Genomic DNA, 19,253 nt, shown 5'->3' with positions numbered 1-19,253 from the left:
TGCAAGGAATATTTTATGTTTTTTGAGAGAAAGTGTATGTGTTGCTATTTTTTTCATGCAATGAAAGAGGCCCAATAGATGAATAAAGTGATGATGCATCTATTTCTCATATGAATTTCATACAAGCTTTTTAATTTTCAGTGATCTGTTCTTATTTTTCATTTAAGTTCTAAAAAAGTTAAATAATCAGACCTCCAAAAACTGGATGCTTTTCTGTATTCTCAAATTCCCTCTAGGAGTCTGGCTGGAAACCTCATTCTTGTTCCACAAGGAGCACTTATGCAAATAAAATGCGTGCTTAACCTGGGCCCATGTAATTATTCAGCAGTCATGCTCCAAATTTGCTGTCTCTCTAGTGCTGTACAACAGCACTTCCAAATCCTACCAAAGGAAGAGAACACTGTGTTTTTAATGAAGTGAGCTGTTTTGGCACCGGTGAATTTCATCCATTACTTTCAAAAGAATGCTGTGATTGTTGCTGTAGCACAAAGTTCTAACAGAATGTATTTCCATGTTAAACAAAACCATGTTATTACCAAAGTAATAACAAGCAGCCATCTTCAGTTCAGCATATTTTAACATAAAAGCTGCGTAGATTGAATTGCTAGGTCATAGGCTTTATTTTTCCTTTAAGAAAGGGGGTTGGAGACACTTAGAGGGATTTGGCTAGCAGTTAGCTATATAAAAAGAAAAATAAAATCCTTGTCACTGTTCTCCTGGCTCCAGCGATTGAATCTGTGCTGTGTTCTCAGATTGAACAGCATTCAGGTGCTGCAGTTTTCTCTGTCTTCAGAGTTAGAGCTATATGCATGCACTAAGCCAAAGAAAAATTATTTTAGTGTGTTTTTGGATAATTATGCCATTTAGTTCAGTTATGGTGAGACTGTTTATAAAGGAAGGAAGTAAAAAAACCTAAAGCTAACTGGAAGGAGTGATATTTACATCTTTGAAAGAATAGTGGATTGAAATTAGAAAAGAAATGTGAAACTTCCTACATAACAGAATTTCTGTGAGTGAAATATCTTGGCAAATGCAGGAACTTCAGAAGGTTTGTACTTTGAAGTAGGGGCACTACTTAAAATGAACTGAGTTGGACCCAAAAGCAAGTGGGTAGGTAAATGTCCAAGAATTTCTCATTGAAATACTATTGCTTAGGGAACAGAATTTTTTTTAATACATGTGAGAAGGGGAGGATGTTGGGGAGGGGGAGATGGATAGTTTCTATATTGATTCTGGTTATCCAGCAAGATTTGTAGAGCAGTCCTTTTACCCATGTTGCAGATTGATGGGTAACTGTGTGATGTGCCATCTGCTTAAGTGTTTAACATCTGTTTAACTGTTAAGTTAAACTTAGTCTTTGTGCATATATGCTCTTACTTTTTATTTATTCATTAAAAGACCTCTAACAAGTACTTAAGCTATCTAAATAAAAGGGAGTAAATAACCTTAAAAGCAGCAGAATTGCGTTTTTAATGAGGTGTATGGAAGCTTCACATTAATGACTTGGATTACTGTTTGATCCCTTTTTTTGGTAAAGTATTTGTTTAAAACTGTGTGTGTTAACGGGAACATGCAATGAACATCTATTTCATACATCCATAGTTGAGAAAATAATAGGTGCTGAAGAACTGTTTCTATCTACATACTGAATAAACCCTACTGAGTGTTAAAAGTACTGGGTGAGTGTGAACATAATGTTTGGGATTCAGCCCACTGTTTAATCCAGAACAGAAGCATAATTATCAGGATGGTTTGGGTTTGGTTGGTTTTTCTTTTCAGTTAAGTTTTTGGTGTGCTTTGCCATTTTATTGTGAAGGTGAGCTAGGTAAGTTGGGAGGAAAGCAAGTGTCAAGCAGAGAACACAGTATAGGCAGCCAGAGAGTGATTTGGAGAAGGGTGTCTCTCCAAATCTCTCTCATTCATCTCTCATTAGGAGAGAGATATGGGGACTACTGATTCATTTCTTTAATTGAGCTTCTGGAAGAGGTCTGAATACCTGGCCACTGTGCTGGAGTCAGGTGAATATGTAGAGACAGGAAAGAGCTGTAACAATGAGAGCAGAGCTGAAAGGAATGAGGAGAAATTTGTAATTTTCCCTAGTTTTGGACAGCAATGACTTGAGGACTGAGATTTATTGAGATACTAGAGAAGGTGGACTTGCAAGTGCTGAATCTGCAGATGAAGGAGGAGGTCTTAAAAATCTGGAATTTAGACAGCTGAGTGAGGAAGATAAATACAGGGGACTGACAGTGGTGAAAATTAGAAGGAAACCTTCCTCTTGTATTAAAAGAGCACAATGAATGGGATGAAGAGGACTGAAGCTGGTAAACACCAGAGGTAAACAGTCCATGAAAGCATACAGCTTGTTCAATAAGAGGGAACAAGTTTTAATAAGAAGGGAAAGGCAAGCAAGTAGTAATTCATTTGTACTGCAGAATTTTGACCAAGAAAGACCACAAACCATAGAGCAGAAGAAACGGAGCACATTGCACAGCGTGGCACCCATTGCCACCGTGGCGAGGGAGAACAAGGCTGGGGTACCCAAGAACAAGGCTGGGGTACCCAAGAACAAGGCTGGGGTTTCCAAGAACAAGGCTGGGGTACCCAAGAACAAGGCTGGTGTATCCCAGAACAAGGCTAGGGTATCCAACAACAAGGCTGGTGTATCCCGTGTACTGTAACCAGGGATCCCGGTTAGGGCAGAAAGGATGGGAGAGTGGATACCAGGAGGTGCTATGCTCCAAACTCCCTTAAATCTTGGGCTTGTCAGGTTTGTTGCCCCTACCATTATTTCTAATCAGGAGGTGGAATAAACTCATGGAACGGTTGCAGCTGCGTGTTGAAAGTAACAAAACACTTTATTCAAAGGTCTTCATTTGAAAGCAGACACAGCATTGCATTTAACAGATGGGAGCTATTTCTGTGACTCTTCAAGTGCTTCCCAGAATGATTCCATTGTATCAGTGTTGAAAAGAGAAATCTACCCAGAGAAATAGTTTGAAGAATTCTGTGTGATTTTTTAAATCTTATTATAGTATTCACCGACTTTAAGTTTTACACTTTTAGATAGCATTTTGTATGAAGTTCTGTCATGTCTTGATCATAAGGTAATGATTTCATGTGTGGGTTTTTTTCATTTACTTTGCACATGAATTTTACAGATCACTCTTTCATTGAATATGAAAAAGAAAATTTAAATGTTATTTTTAATGCCATAAGAAGTTTGAAGACAACTTGGGAAAACAGAAATCAAATTAATTTTACAATTATCTAAACTGAGAGAAATTGAGTCATTGGAAGTTCTTCTTGCCCTTAAAAAATGAAAAGTCAATAAAAATGTTAACCTGAATTTAAGAATAATGAGGCACAGAGAAATACAAAATTTAGGCACAATCAAAGCTTAAGCTTAAGGACTGATCAGAGCTTAAAGATGCCTCTTTCTCACACAGCATTTTCTTCTGAGCAGGTGGTTTCTGAAGGGCTTAGTGAAATTTTTATTACATTATTGAGTTGTTACCTGTCAATTTGAGTTTATGGGTGTTAATTCTTATTTAAAGTCCTAGGCAAACTTCATTGTCTAATAATTTTAAACAATTATGAAATGACTTCATAAGCCTTGACTGTCTCACAATTACATGCTTTATATGGCAGTTTAAATAAGAAATATTTGTTGAAATACTGTACATATTGGAAAACAGAGCTTTCCATTCTTTGCTGTAACCCCCATATTCTTCTTCCTCATTCTTTGAGCAATGGTAATTTAAATAGAGTAGATATTAGGAAGAAATTCCTAACTGTAAGAGTGGTGAGGGACTGAAGGAACTGGTTGCCCGGAGAAGTTGTGGATGCCCCATCCCTGGAGATGTTCAGTGCCAAGTTGGATGGAGCTTTGAGCAATCTGGTTTAGTGGGAGGTGTCCCTGCCTATTGCAAGGGAGTTGGAACCTGATGTTTAAGGTCCTTTCCAACCCAAACTATTATATGGTTCTGTTAATGTGTGACACAACTCACCTAAACATTCCTTTAAAGAGGTGAAGCAAACCACAGTTCAGCCACATCTAATTAAATATAAAGGGGTTGAACTAAAATACAAAAAATTTCTGTTTTGAACCGTTAATCAATGCATGCCCGTGACGGAGAGCAACCAAAAACAACCACAGCTGAAATGCAGAGAATAAGTTTATTCCATGACCTCTCTAACTGGAGGGTCCTGAAACAAGGCTGGGCAGCAGTGACACGAGTGAGGGCACAGGCACCATCAGGCTCAGTCCAATCCTGGCAGCGGCAGGGCTGCTGCTGTGCCCATTTCTCCAGGGCCTGAGCACGCGGAGTTTAGCACCGTGCAGTGGCCTCCCTGTGCTTTTTATGGTCTCTGCTTTGATCTTTCTCCCAACAGGGAGCTGAAGCATGCCTGGGATAGGGCCTACAAGTCTCTGTAAACATCTTTGTTATCTCTACACAGAAATTCTACTTCTCCAAACAGACAGGGGGTAAACAGCAGTAGGTTTAATATATGGTTTCCCACACTGATATTCTCCAGGCCTTGGTATTCCCAGCTGGAGCAAATTCACCATCTTCCTTGCCATTCTTCCCCCTTTAACCATTTCTTCTGAACACAAACGGAACTTACTTTGTTCAAGTGTTTTCATAGCTGTTTTCACATTGAATCACATAATAAAGCATCTCTGACTCTACTCTTCATAATTCCTTCCACTCTTCTCCCCTCTTCAAGGTCACCTGCCAACACTTGGGAATCACACTGAGCACATCTACTTGTAGCTCCATGGGACAATTGGTTAACCCCATCAGAACACAGGATTTCACTGAAATCCTGTTCAGTTTTGAGCTGTGGATTGAAGTGAAGACATTTTTAAAAGGAAAAAATGGTGAAGGCATTCTCCTTGGATAAAAGAGAGGACTGCATTCTCCTCTGGTAACATAGCAGCCATACCTGGCAAGGGCTATGCATTAGCTTTCAGACAAACTATAGCAGCAGGATGAAAATATTGCAGGCATTTTGACTTTAAATTTCTTTTTCAAGGTGCTATATATCTAATTAAAACCCTTTTCAAGGACAGAAACTCAGTTACTTCTTATGATAAAATGTATCTGATATCTATTTGCTTCACACTATAATGTGTATAAAATAAACAGTAAACAAAATATAATCCCAAAATATCATCCATTCATATTTTTTATCCTGTTTAAAATCCTCATATTAATGTATATAGAGATACTGTGCATATTTATATGCACACAGAGAGTTGCTGAAACTTGTGCTTTATTCTTCTTTATGAAGTTCAGCCTAATGGTGAGATTGCATTATTTCTAAGCTTCTTATTTGTAAATGCGAAGAGTTTTTCAATCATCTGCAATTGATGTTTACTGCCAAATTGCTGATGCAGGAGCCTCATCTCTGCCTGATGGCCTGTGCTAGTTAATAAGTGCTCTTCAGCTCAACAAATGTGTGCACAGGTGCGTGCATGTATTCTTGCTCCAGCTGTGTAACTTTTTTTACATTAAGTATGTTGGAAAAACTTGATCATGTTTCTCTCAGTGGAATAATAAAATCCTGAGCAGATGCTGATCTTCAGGTGAGGGTGCTGGGGAAAGGACATGCAAAATTGTACAGGCATGCTTGATCTTACTTTTGACATGGAGGCACAGTATGTAGCTGTCTTTCTGCATCCCCTTCTCTCTGGGCCAGCCAGAGCCATCTGATTATTCTGATCAAGCTTAACTAATCACTGTACTGAGGAGCTGTGTTCAGTGAGATGTGATCTTGACCAAATCCAGAAAAAGGCACCATAGGAAGCCTTGGCAATGGCAGGCACTTGCCTTTTTAAATGTGTGGCACAGAAAGCAGTTTAATTCTATGATAAACCACCCTCACCGTAAGGAATTAAAATACCTTGTTGCACTCAGTACTGCATACACATCCATATCTGTACACGGACAAAGTAAAAGTCTCTTGTCCTTTCATCACTTTTTCTCTTCTTCCCAATCTCCAGTATAACTATTTCACTAAAATTTTTCCTACACTTCTTGGATAATATGAAGCATTTAAGAAATAATAATAAAAACCAGTAAACAATGTATATTTTTCTGAGATACCTTATTTAGATCTGTCATAAATTTTTTTGTCATGCTGTTATGTCATCCCGTAGGACTAGTGGCTCTTCTGGGTATCTGAGAAAACAGTGAAGAAAATCACTTTTCTGTAAGCTTAGCAAACATCTAGAGAAGTCTGTTAGCAACCTAATGAAATTACAGAAATCAGCAGAGCAACAAAAATTTCCAATTTCATCAGTTTTAGGTGCTGAGGTTGACAGCACAAGACAATTTCAGCAGGATATAAATACATAGCTAAAAGGCATGATTTGTTTTTAAAATAACCAAACCACAAAAATATGAGGCACAAGCTTTAAAATGTCGTGGAAATTAATAGATTGGACAAATTCTCTACTTCTTTGTGTCTGGTTTCAGCTGTAATAGGGTTAGTTTTCTTCTTAATAGCTCTTACAGTGCTGTGGTTAGGATTTAGCATGAGAATAAAGCTGGTAACACACTGAGGTTTCTCAGCAGCGCTTACCTTAAGGCAAGGACTTTTCATCTTCCCATGCTCTGCCAGCCAGAGTCTGCTCAGCCAGGACAGCTGACCCCAACTGGCAAATTTTGGGCCATGTTATATACCATACCATGAAAATCATACCCAAAATATAATCCAGGGGGAGTTTATCATAAGAGAGGGGCAGTCATTGCTGGGGGATGGATTTGGACATCGGTTTGTGCTGAGCAATTGTATTGTGCATTACTTTTCTCTCTTGGGTTTTTATTCTTTTATTCTTCTCTCTCTTGGGTTTTATTACTCTCTCTCTCTCTCTCACACCCTCTTCTTTCCATTGTTACTGTTGCTGTAATTTGTTTTATTAGAATTTTTATTATTATTGCAGCTATTATCTGTTATAGACTGTTCTCATTTTAACCCTTAAGTTTTTAATTTTTTTCCTGATTCTCCTCTGCATCACAGCATGAAGGGGCTGGGGAGAGGTACCTGACTGCCATTCAATTGCACAAAGTTATGGTAGGCACTTTAGTCTATAAATATGTTTTAAAATTTAACTTAGCCCACCTGCCTCTTACATGGCTTGAAACCTCAGATTCTGAGTGCTTCATGTTGACATGTCTTAGATACTCTAAAAATGCTTCTATTAATTTTTAAGTTACCAGTTACACCGTTCCAACTGTATTTGTATAGATAGTACAAGAGAAGTATCAGTTATATAGAAAATATATAGAGACAGATATATAGAGACAAAATATATATAGTCAGATATATAGAGACAAAAAGATATCTAAATAAATTATATAGTAATAATAGAGTTCCTTTTGAAAGTTGAGGTTCTATTCATTTAAAGTATTACATAAAGGTATGATTATTTTTTATACTTTGCATATTTTGGGAAAATAGCTTTCAATTAAATATTTGATATATTAATAGTGAAGGATAATCAAACAGCATCACATACATACATTGAGTCTCTATGGTGGAATCTTGGAACTTTTGGAACTTGGTAATTAGACACCAAAAATTATTCTAAGACAGAAATAAAGAAAAATAATTTAAAAGATGTATTATAAGTGTACAAATTCATCTGTGCATAACAAGGAATTTGGAAGTTGGGAGTTATCAGAACTCAGAAATACCAGGTGTTAGTACACTTGGGTTTTTTATAAATGTCTGGTTTTCCCCTCTGCTTCTCCTTCCTTGCTGTTGTTCTTTTTGTCTTTGCTGCTTTTCCAAAATATTTCTAAGGAAAGTGTATTGGCATGCATTATATTGATGGGTGTAAATTGCAATTTCATTTTAACTCTGCACCTGTTGGAAATGTACTGCACAATTGCCTAACACACGTTCCTTTCCTGCCTGTGTACTTGCAGCACTCCACTTTTTATTGTTCTACAGTCAGATCTAGATAAACCCTTATGTTTGCTTTTCTGTATTAGTTGTACTTGAAATAGCCAGCTCTTAACAGTGATCTCTGTGGCCCACCATCAGTTTCCAGCTGATTGTTCTTCTGCTTAGTTACTCATATATCATTTGAGGAGTATTTTCTCTATAGCTTAAATACTGTATCATGTTTAACTTCTCTTTTCTTCTTTTCTTTAGTACTGCTTTTTTTCATGCGACTCCCAAAATTATTACTTCTGTTTTTCTATGGCCACTTTGCCCTTTCCTATAACAACTGTTTACGTGCAGCCTGAAACAAGTTTGTGGTGATTAATAGGCTTCAGGTGCTTCCAGCTCCTTCACCAATCAGGTATATAGATGCTGTTCCTTCATGTTGCCAAGTTTGTGGACAAGTGCTCTTGTCCTTTGGAAAAGACTTGGACACTGTGAGTTTTGTGGGAGCTAACCTTATTAGCAGAAGCAGGTCAGCTGCCTTTGGTGACAGGCAGTAATGGATAGCAGTGGCTGCTGATGAGGCTGATGCTGGCGTGCTCCTGGGGCTGCACTTCCACGGCTCCATTGCCCTTCCCTGCAGGAGATCTCTGAGGAAAGACAGACGTGTGTGTAGTGTGCTGATAGGTGTTCTGTCGGAGGAAACAAGTAGCCCCATCTTCAAGTTGCAGTTTCTTCCACAGGCTAATCTAATGGTATTATGTAAATCTCTTTCTGTTTGATTAGTGTAATTTTAAAAAGGGAAGTAGTCAAACAAATAGTAAAAGTAGTTGAATCTCAGTACATTATGTTTTCAGAGTTGTGTACTGAATATCAAATTTTTAAATAGGAAGAAAATGCCTGCATGTCAGAAACATACTGAGGCACCTTATTACTCTGATGGCAACTTTATGCCTTTTCCTTACTCCTATTTCCTGCTCCCATTAAACTTTGTAAGGCAGTCTTCTGGACCAACTCTGTGTCCAGCTTAGAACTCTTTCACCAGGTTCTTGGAGCAAGAGTTTTACTCTTCAAAGAACAAACTACCTGAATAGAGCTGGTGCAGACAGCTGTGAGTGGGAAAGAATACAGGGTATCTGCCACCCCTAATTACTATCATCGTTGTGGAAAAAATGGAAGTACTCTTTTGTGTTTTCCCTTTGATTCTAAGGGAACTTTTATATTTCTGTATTTAAAACTTTCCTTGATTCATGCTGATGAGCAGTTTTTTTGTGATCCCACTAAACAAGGACCAATAAAGGTTGACATATAGGGGGCTTTATTGGTGCTTCCATCCCCTATCTGCATGACTTTTGCTTTTACATATATTTATTGTTAAGGGCAGTATGTCTCATGATGTAAAAAGGATACAGAAATGTCATGATTAGGTAATGGGTAACTACTTGTTCTGAAGTGAATCTGAAAAATCACTGGATGTGGATATATGCCAAGTGTCCAACAAAGAGTAGGTTTAAGGTAGTAATTAAGGGCTGGTTGAGTTAAGGATTACAAGATCACAAAACAAATTACTATTATTAGCAGAAGTATTTGTTCTTACATCAAGCTGTCATCCTTCCTTGCTGTTTAACCTGATTCTGCTATGTGGAAAAAGAATGATGTCGGACACTTTATTAAGTGTGAATTTGTGATTTACTTCGGGAGAGGGTGCAGGGTGGTTAGCGTGATTTTCTTCTAAAATGGCTGTCATTTTTTGACTCCTTGTGCTTTAAATCAAACCTACAAAAGCAAGGAAACTTAAAAAACTAAAGGACTTTTCTGACTTTGAAGATGCTGTATGTATGAATGCTGAATCTGAAAATGTAGGATCTTTGGGAAGATATTACTGGATATTATATGAGTGTTATGTGTGCAAAGCTGATTTATACCAGCTTGTCACTGCAGTTCTGCAAGGGAAAGCCCAGTAAATACATTTTGATTTACACATCTCCTCTGCTTTTAAAACAGGAGTTTAGAGAGAGTTGTAAAATGGTGTGGCTTAGGGATCACAGGCATGAAACAGCCCCTTTGATTGCAGCTTAAGTGTGATCTGCATGTACAGCATTTAATAACAAGCAGCTAATTGTGCGGTTGTGTGCTGAATAAGTACCACAACAGCAACAACAAGAAGGTTATTTGGTGTATAACTGGCACTTACTCACGATACCTGTTAGTTGATGAACTTCTTACAGTCTTGAGCAGTGTCAAAGATTTTTGGAGCTTCACCTCCTGTCAAACCGTGGATGAGACCAATCTTTAAAGTAATATGTTTTAAACAATGTATTGGACTTCTGATAACACTTTTATATTGAATAGTGATAGGTCAGGGCATCCTTCCAACAGGTGGTTGTGGACAGAGAAAATAGTGAACGACTGAAAAAATAAATGGCATATCCCAGGAGAGAGGAGATCTACTTGTTGTATGTAGCCCCCTTTGTTCCAGGATGCCAACCATGCTGTAACGTCATAGTTGACCCATTGCCAAAATAAGATTAAACAGTCTTAGCCTTAAAGGCATTGGAAGCATGAAGTGGCTTTGGGGAATGGTGTAATTTGAATATGCATAATACTATGTAAAAATCATCATGCCAGTAAAACACAGACAACTCTTAATCCCCGCCAACTTTTATAATTAAATCTTGGATATCAGAATATATTGTATGTCTGTGTAGTTCTGATTTGTTTTTCCTTTTTCATTCCAGAACTGATGTTAGATGTCATTTTGGTTCTAATATTTTATTTTGGTGGTTGTTGTTTCTGTGTTTGTTTGATTTGCATTGTAGGGATTGTGCAGGGATTACAGGGGGGTGAGGGTGGGTAGAGGGGAGGGTTGTTTCTTTTTTTTGTTTTGTTGATTTTCCACTGTGAAGCAGTAGCTTTTGCTAAACTTAGATAAGACAGTGGTTAGCCATGCAGCATTCAAGCCTCTGGATGAATCATAAGCAGAAATATTTTTCTTCCTCTATCAGACGTTTTAGATTTCTAGCCTGAAAGCCAGCCAGGTGGTCAAAATACAAACAGCAGCTTTTGACTTCCTTGTGATCTGTGAGCTTAAGTAGCTGCTTGGAGTTGTGATGATGTCTGCATCTGTCTACTACTCCACTTTGTTTTTTCTTTGAAACTGAATTTTCTGCAAAACTGACTGCTTTTTAAATAAAGCTTTGTATCTCTGTGGAGATGTGCATGCTGTGGGGGAGAGTGTGAGACAATCACTTCCTTTTCTCACTGGAAGCAAGAGCCAGAAAGGCTGTGTTTTCAATTCAGCAGTGCAAATACCTCTACTCTGGCAGTGCAAAATTGCTCAGACCATGGAGATCAAACTCAGTTTTTGTGAAATTGGACTGAACCAGGCAGAGAAGGCTGATGACCTTAGGATACCATGTCTAGCTCTCTGCTGTCAGTTTAGGATGACATGGGTATTCCAGAGGTCTGTGCTTTCTCTTTCAGTCACATATGAAAGTGTTACATGTCAGAGAGTGTCTCTGATAACACTAGCAGGCCGAGTCTGGGCAAGTGATGCAGGTCTTCCAGCCTGTGTGTGATGGAGAAGAGGATATGGTGTGGTCTGAAGCACTGCTCTGTCCTCTGCAGTTTGTAATAGTAATGTGGGGGTCCCCATTTGGAAATCTGATCCTTAAAAACTTTGCGTGGAATTGAGGGCAGGCAGAATTTAAGGCAAAGTCACTTTTCATGCAATATAACATCGTCTCACAAGTTTATGAATTGATTTCATTAAACAGTGAAGAATTAAACATGAATAGTGATCATAATACTGAAACAAATCTAAACCTCACCTTTAGACTGTTGAGGTTTAAGATTTCTCTCAAAGTTTACTTCACTCACTACCCATGGCTGCATTCAAAGATGTCCCAGATGGTGGTGGCTACTCTAGAGCGTCTTTCTAAGAGTTCACATGAGAGGTCCTGTCTTTGCCCTGCCCTTCCACGAGTGACAGTCATTTAGCCTTGCCCAACTGCATGTCCCAGTTCAAGACAATGTGTCATCACTCAGGGTACTGTGTGGGATCAGCGTAGTAATGGTGGCGTGAAATGTGTAGCTCTGAGTGCTTTATGGCTGTTCAAGTAGTCAAACGTATTAAGGCTAGCTCTGATTTAATTGCTGTTCTAAATCTGCTTTAGAGAACAGATCTTCTTCAGTTACCAGGGTAGGGTAACTTCAAAAAATGTTCTCCTTAGTATCATCCTGTAATTCTATTATTCCTTCATATGGTAAAAAAACCAGAACAGAATTTCCTGAGAATTCTCAACAAGAGATTAGGGAAACTTAAAAGAAAAACACTTCTAGAAATCTTGTTCTTTCTTTAAATCAACATTAGGCTCCTGGAGATTTCTGACCTACATCCGTGTGTACATCTAGCAACAGCAGGCTTGTACATCAATGATGGTGTGCTGGAGCCAGCAGCTTCCTGGAGTTTCTTCTGTTTTGTAATACAAACACAGGTTTTGTTTCTCTGTGTCTCGGTACTTTTCTCATCTTCAAACTTGTCCTTAACAAGATGAGTAATTCTTGATACTACTGTATTTAGACAGTGCTTTCAAAATCCAAAGCAGTGTCATGAAACCAAGTTTTGTTTTAAATTTTTTTTAAAAAACAAACTTAAGGATAGAATATATATAGAATAAAGTGAATATTGACAAATAATGTAGATTGTAAAAACTACTAATTGTCCCAAATGAAGAACAAAGAAAAAATATTCAACAAACATACTTTTGCCCAGTAATCCCCAGTGCACAGATTTGTCAAAAATCCAGTGGTCCTCACTGGTAAGGTGCTACCTTTTACTTACTGATGCACTGAAATGTGTACATTTGTGTGACAATTTAAGATTTAATTAATCTTAAATTACATTTCCTGCCTCTTCTAGGTTTTCTTCAAGTGTTATTCTAGATGGCATAAGAAGCAGTTATATACTTAGCCAGAGTTAAAAGCTGATTTCCCCCACCACAGCAAACAGGCTACTCTTAACTCTGAATTGTCCTGAACTGAACCCTCGTCATCTCTTTGTTTTTCAGTGGGCAGTTTGCCGTAGTGAAAAAATGCCGCGAGAAAAGCACCGGCCTGCAGTTTGCAGCAAAATTCATCAAGAAAAGGAGAACAAAGTCCAGCCGTCGTGGAGTGAGCCGGGAGGATATCGAGCGAGAAGTTGGAATACTGAAAGAGATTCGGCATCCCAATGTGATAACGCTTCATGACGTCTATGAGAATAAAACAGATGTCATTCTCATTCTGGAGCTGTAAGTAACTCTGGAGACCCACTGACTAGTAGGAGAATATTTGTTTCTTTGGTTTTTAAAAACAAACCAAAACTTGAGAATTGCAGTGATTCAATGGAAGTTCCTTATCACCCCAAAAGAAAATAGGTAATAGCCTTAGAAATCTTTGGGTTTTAGTCAGTGTTATAGTTTCCTGATTTCACACATATTTTTCACTCTGAATGCACTATGAAGTTGGTTTTTTTTTAAATCAGCATATTTAGCATTTCTTTTTTTCTGCTTTTTACTTTAATCACTGTTGATGTTATGGATCCAAAAGAATAGCCTGGAACTAAATATACTGATTTGAAGATCAGAGCACAGGAAAATAGAGATTCTTTGTGGAGATTAGTTTAGGAAATTTCACTGTTTTGTGTTGGTGTAAAGTGGCCTCAGTGAATGCTTTTTGTCATTTTGTAATCCACATGAATTTTCCCCACAGTTGTCTCTTGTTAAAATGAGAACTGAACTTGCACATTGTTTCATACTGGTTTAGTTACCAATTTTTCATCCAATGTCATTGCTAATAGATTGAGCGCCAGCAGAAGCTACTTCTCCATTTTTTAGTCTGGCTTCCAGTTTCTCAAAGACTGCAATTGCAGGAGTTAAGCCTTAGTCACCTGTTAAGAGTTTGTCAGTGGTGCTGCTGGAATGTGCATATCTTTGCACACTTGGCATGCCTGGCACTTTTTTATTGCCATACCTGCTCAGTATCAGTTAACCATACTGTACAGTAAGAAATTCATGCGTGCAGAAGACTTGGTACCAGAATCTTGGGCAGCACTTTTGTCTTTTTGTGGGCTGTTCATGTGGTTTTTCTTGTGCAGGTTTTGTCTTCCTGTTTACTAGCTTTGATAAATTGTATTTCCACTTTATAAAGATACTTCAGTGTTGCATGGTTTCAGTAACATGTACATTTACAGTATAGATTTAAAAAGGAAACTGGGATGTAGCTTTTAGAGTTCCATTTTTTTCTATGGTCTATATATGCATGATACTACTTTGTTATGTTATGTGTTGTTATGCAAACATATTTTTACACTTCTAGTCCAGCATATGATATTTTATTGTAATAGTTGTAGTCTGGCTTGGTTTTTTTTAGTTCCAGTTGTATACACTTGAATTAGTTTGTCAAATGTAGGTAATTTAAACAAGTATTTTTTTCCAAACTAAATTACCATCTGGTATAAAGTAAAAGTTCCTTATATTCTTACTGTTTCTTACTTGGATTTTGTTCAGAATTCTTTGAAGTGTGAAGTTGAATACACAGCAAAATTAGTGTGATGCTTCTTCCTCTCCCTACTTGGTACTAACTCTCATGTTCTCTTGCTCTACAACTTTGCTGTCAGAGTATTGCTGCTTCTGCAGCTCTTTCTGCTCTGGAACCTGCGCAGATGAGATCAGGCCAGTGTCTGTACTTGAAAGCTGTGAGGGAGACTTGGCAGTCACGGCGGTGGTAGGAGCAGTGGGGCTGCCCCAGCCACCCCCGCCTGAGGCATGGAATGGGAGCTCTCTTGGCAGCAGGGCTGCTGTGTGTGTGTCAGTGTGCAACCACCCCTGTCCACTGAGCAGAGGAATGACTGTCTGCATGTTTCATAAGCTCAATGCCATGAAGCTCAGCAAATTATTTGTATTGCAATTTAGGTAATTGTTTTGCAAGGTGAGCAATCCCTATATAGTTTCAATCTGAGATTTTTTATTTTTTTTTTTTCCAAATTGCTTTGTGAGTCTTTCAATTGAAGAAGTGCTGTTTTGGATATCATAAAGGTAATGCATTTATTTATTTAGACAGTCAAAGAGGAAAAGATGATGTTAGCAATCCCTTTGTAAACTTGAATATGCTAACTGCTACAAAGTTTTGTAGTTCTCAAAATCACTGTGATGTTACATAAAGCTATTGAATAGACAGGATTGTCATTTTAATCGCATGCTTTAGACATTTAGACATTAAATATGTAACCCTTTTTCTCTAATGTTCTAGTATTCACATTTTGCCTAGGGACCTACCCTCTTGACAGTCTTTGTTCTTACAGAGCAATTTCGTATGAACAGAAATAAAGCTGAAATCTCATTAAATAACCTGTTTATCTTCAGAATCTACCCTAAGTGTCCATTTTCCATTTTGATTAGAACATAGTGTATTTCCTGGCTCTTGTGTTCTGTTCTGACTACAATTATGAGGCAGTATACCACGCAGAGACACAATTTTGTATAATTGAGCAACCACAGCTGCCCTTTTGTTGCCATATGTCAACATGCACAGTCCCAGGGTGACAGGGTCTATGGCCTGTTCACTATTGATTTTTATTTTCTGCTTCAGCAAGAGGTTTGCTGTATTGCCTACAGCCTCCTAAACATTTTTCTGCCTTACTAATTGGCAGTTTCTCAGAGGTGAGCAATTGACTGAACAAGGGGGGATGGCATCACATTGAAAAATGGCACACTCAGACTGGTTATTAGAAAGAAACTCTTAACTCTGAGAGTGGTGAGGCACTGGAACAGGTTGCCTGGAGAACTTCTGGATCTCCACTCCTGGAAGTGCTCGTGGCCAGGTTGGATGGGGCTCTGAGCAACTGGTCTAGTGAGAGGTGACCCTGCTCATGGCAGGGGAGTTGGAGCTTGATGATCTTTAAGGTCCCTTCCAGCACAAACCATTCTCTGATTCTGTTCAAGGTCATGATTTATATGCAGGAATATGGGGGCAGTTGGTTAATTATTGCAGTGGCCAAGTAGGTCCTCACAGCACCGAATACAAAACAGAGCTACTTTATCCACGTAGGTGTTTGGAAGTTTTTCTTTGAACTGCTTTATATCTGGAAACTGATTTACAAAAAAAACCCAAGTTCTACGAAAGATTTAATTTATGAAACTTTTAAAACCAAATCTTTCCTTAGAAGATTCAGTGGCCAGGGACAAGCGTGAAATATCCTTGAAGAATCTTACTTTATTGCAGTATTTTGGTATATTTAGAGCAGTCAGACATATTTTCATAACTCTAGGTCTTAGTGAAAAATGTCTCCTTTCTTGACTTGGAAATAACCTTTTAAATTTGCACTCTGTGAAATTTTACATCATCTTGAAAGGAATGTTATGCATATTACATACAAACTGGAAGCCACTGTCTTTTCCTCATCTAACTTAAAACCTGAATAGTTTTCTTTCTTTTTGCTTTTATCACACAAATAATTGAATTAGTCTGAATTTTTAGGACTAGTTTAAATTTTTCTGTCCAGCTGCAGCTATTAGAGTCTGTTATATGTTAGTTGTACTAAGCTATTTCTAGTGAGCTCTGCTGAAGCCATCATTTTTTCAGACTTCACAGACTAGAAAACACAGATGTCTCTGCAGTGATAATTATTTTCTTTCCTCAAGCATGTTTTGCACCTACTTGGTTCCTCTTTTCCTGGCCCTAGATGCATAATTTCTCTCTTTCATTTTATTTTCTCTTCCACTTTATTAGGTCTTTATTTAGAGTGCAGATGTAAAATATACTCAGTTTGTGATTCTTTGTGGAGCCTTGGTTATGGTTTCTTGCTGCAACACAAAAAATAAATATTTTCATCCTATATTGTACAGTAGTTCCTTAAAATTAACAAAAGGAATGCAGGTGGCCTGTTTTCTAAAAATGCTTGATAGCAATACCTGACTCTTTTTACTCGGTAGCATGGAGTTAGGTATTTGTACTTTTCTCTGCAAAAAACATAACTTCATTTCTGAATTTGAAATCTTGATTTAAGACAGTTATCTCTTCCAGCATGGTTCTGAGTGACAATTATCTGTTTTATAATTTTTTTTAAATAGAAAGTTTTGAAAGTATTAGAAGCATTTGTGCATTAAATATTAGGATTTATACTTCATTTGAAAGCATAAACTTTATTTTAGACTTAGTCCTGTATCTCACACTGTCTCTGACTTTCTGCTTTGGTGGTAGCTTCATATTGTTAATTGAAACAGAACAATTCAAGAGGATGATACATCCTTGTGTAAAAAATTATGACTATTTCACTAACTGATCATTGAAGAGCAAATAAGAGCAAGTAACTGTGAACTCTTGAAATTCCTTTTCTGTCTTATTTGGGCTTTAATTTAACTTTTTACAGTTATGCTTGGGAAGAGACTTAAAGCCTGTCTTCCAGAGAAACTTGAAGTCTTCACAGGGCTTCCTTAATTTTTAGTTGTCTTTTGGTAGAAATACCTCTGAGATTTTTGTAAATTTTACCCATAAGTAAATAAGAAAGTTATTATCAAGTGGCTTTGTGCTGCATTTGAGAGGAGGATTAAATATTTGGTGCTTCTGGCACGTAGCAGGCAGTTAGCAAACCCTGTTACACCAATTTGTAGATCTTGTACCACCTTTGGATTTCAAAATCCTAAATTCCAGGCCCACAGATAGATGCACAGAGAATATGTCGGCAGGTTGGAACAAAGGCTTGACAGGGCTGACAGGACAGGCTCGAGAGCTGGTGTGACTCTGCCACACAGTGAGCAGGTCTCAGAGGGAGAGTTGGTTTCTATGTGCTGCATTCCCCGAGCAAAATCATCGCCCCTCCTGTTTGGTAAACCCAAATGCTCCTCACTTATTAATCTGAATGTTGTAGACGAGATCAAAATACTAAGGCACTCTGCTGGGCCAAGGTAGCCACCTGCTGTATGCAGACTTTGGGCACTTCAGGAATTTCAGTGATGAAGACCTAAATACCAGTGGTGTTTGAGTGCAGAAAAGATTCACAGGAGTTCTTATGCCCTCTCCCACTCACCCAACCCCCCTTAGTGAGACTTAACTGCTTAAAATATAGTCCATGTTTTGGTGCATGTGTTCTGGCTGACCTTTGAGGCCAATGCTTCTTGTTCAGTATAATTGAAGAATTTAGGCACACTAAAGAGAGGATTTCATGACAGTTGATGTCTCTAATGGAAGCTGGACAAATGAAAACAAAAAGGCATGATGATGCTGGAACATGTCATCATTTTTCTGATAGCTAGATAAAGAAAAATGTAAGTGCAATGTTGTTCAGCCAGTAGGTAATTTAATGAGCTAGCAGCCCTGTTCTGCTGTTTCAAAATGTTTGGTACACTTTGTACTTCTGAGGAGTGGGTTGGTAACTGCACAATTCATAAAGGCAGTGAAATGAAGTGGATGCAAACCCCCTTATTCTTACGTAAAACAGAAGTAAATATATAAGTCTAGTCTTGGGCTGACAACTGTATGACTGGATGTCATATAAGGCAGATTTGACCAAAGAATCCCTAGGGAAAACATTTATTTTACAAGTTGACAGAATAAATGTTTGTACTAGAGAAGAATTCAGGTAATTTATCAAATTGCATCTGTTTTAAAAGTGGAATAAATTGATGGCATGCTTCTTTAACTTTGTTTATGTTGTTTTGAAATCTAAGCAAGATAAATGTTCCTTCAAGGGGTTTGGGTCTAGATTTTAGGGTTCATTTGTAGATTTTAAAATTCATTAGAAATCCTTTGATAATCATTAAATATCATTTAGGTGCTGCTGTTGCATAATAAGCAGTGTGATCATAGCATATGACTGAGTCATTACGAGGTGACCATGCTGACTTTGAAGGTTAATTGATTCTAAGTTCCCTGAGTAGGTTCCCATAATGACTTCCTCTGAGATCTGGCGATAGTTCTGTTTCATAGTTAAGAAAGCCTGGCAACTTGCAAAAGCACTATACAGAAATCCTTTTTCCATGGGCGTGATGTATTTTATTTCCCAGAGGGAGGTGTGTGGGTTGCAATCACATCTGTCAACCTTCCTTTGGGGAGGCTGGGAAATGCTTTTACCACTATTGCTTTTTGTAAGAAAGAACACAGTCAGCTGAAAGCTTTAATTTACTTCTCTCATTTCAGGAAAGATAGCACTTCTGCCTAGAAGTATCAGTGAAATAACACATACCAGCTTTGCTCTTAGTGAAAATGTTTATACAAAATACTTCTAAAAACATGTGCTCTGCTACTTTAAAACAATATAAAGAGTTGTGTTATAATGATGAAATAGATTTTCTCAGCCCTTATGACTTTCTGTG

The 19,253-nt window shown here is 37.9% G+C and overlaps 1 protein-coding gene across 1 annotated transcript in view; it reads left to right on the top strand.

The window, feature by feature from the left end:
- DAPK1 (death associated protein kinase 1) overlaps positions 1 to 19,253 on the top strand; it is an 83,849-nt gene that overhangs the window by 26,396 nt on the left and 38,200 nt on the right. Inside the window, exon 3 of the mRNA XM_058823267.1 lies at positions 12,972 to 13,193. Coding sequence (XP_058679250.1) covers positions 12,972 to 13,193 — 222 coding nt within the window. The remainder of the gene's footprint in view (positions 1 to 12,971; positions 13,194 to 19,253) is intronic.

Source organism: Ammospiza caudacuta, chromosome Z (assembly GCF_027887145.1).
Source record: "Ammospiza caudacuta isolate bAmmCau1 chromosome Z, bAmmCau1.pri, whole genome shotgun sequence".
Lineage (NCBI taxonomy): Eukaryota > Metazoa > Chordata > Aves > Passeriformes > Passerellidae > Ammospiza > Ammospiza caudacuta.
Note: the sequence above shows the minus strand (reverse complement) of the source record. Positions and strands in the feature narration are given on the sequence as shown.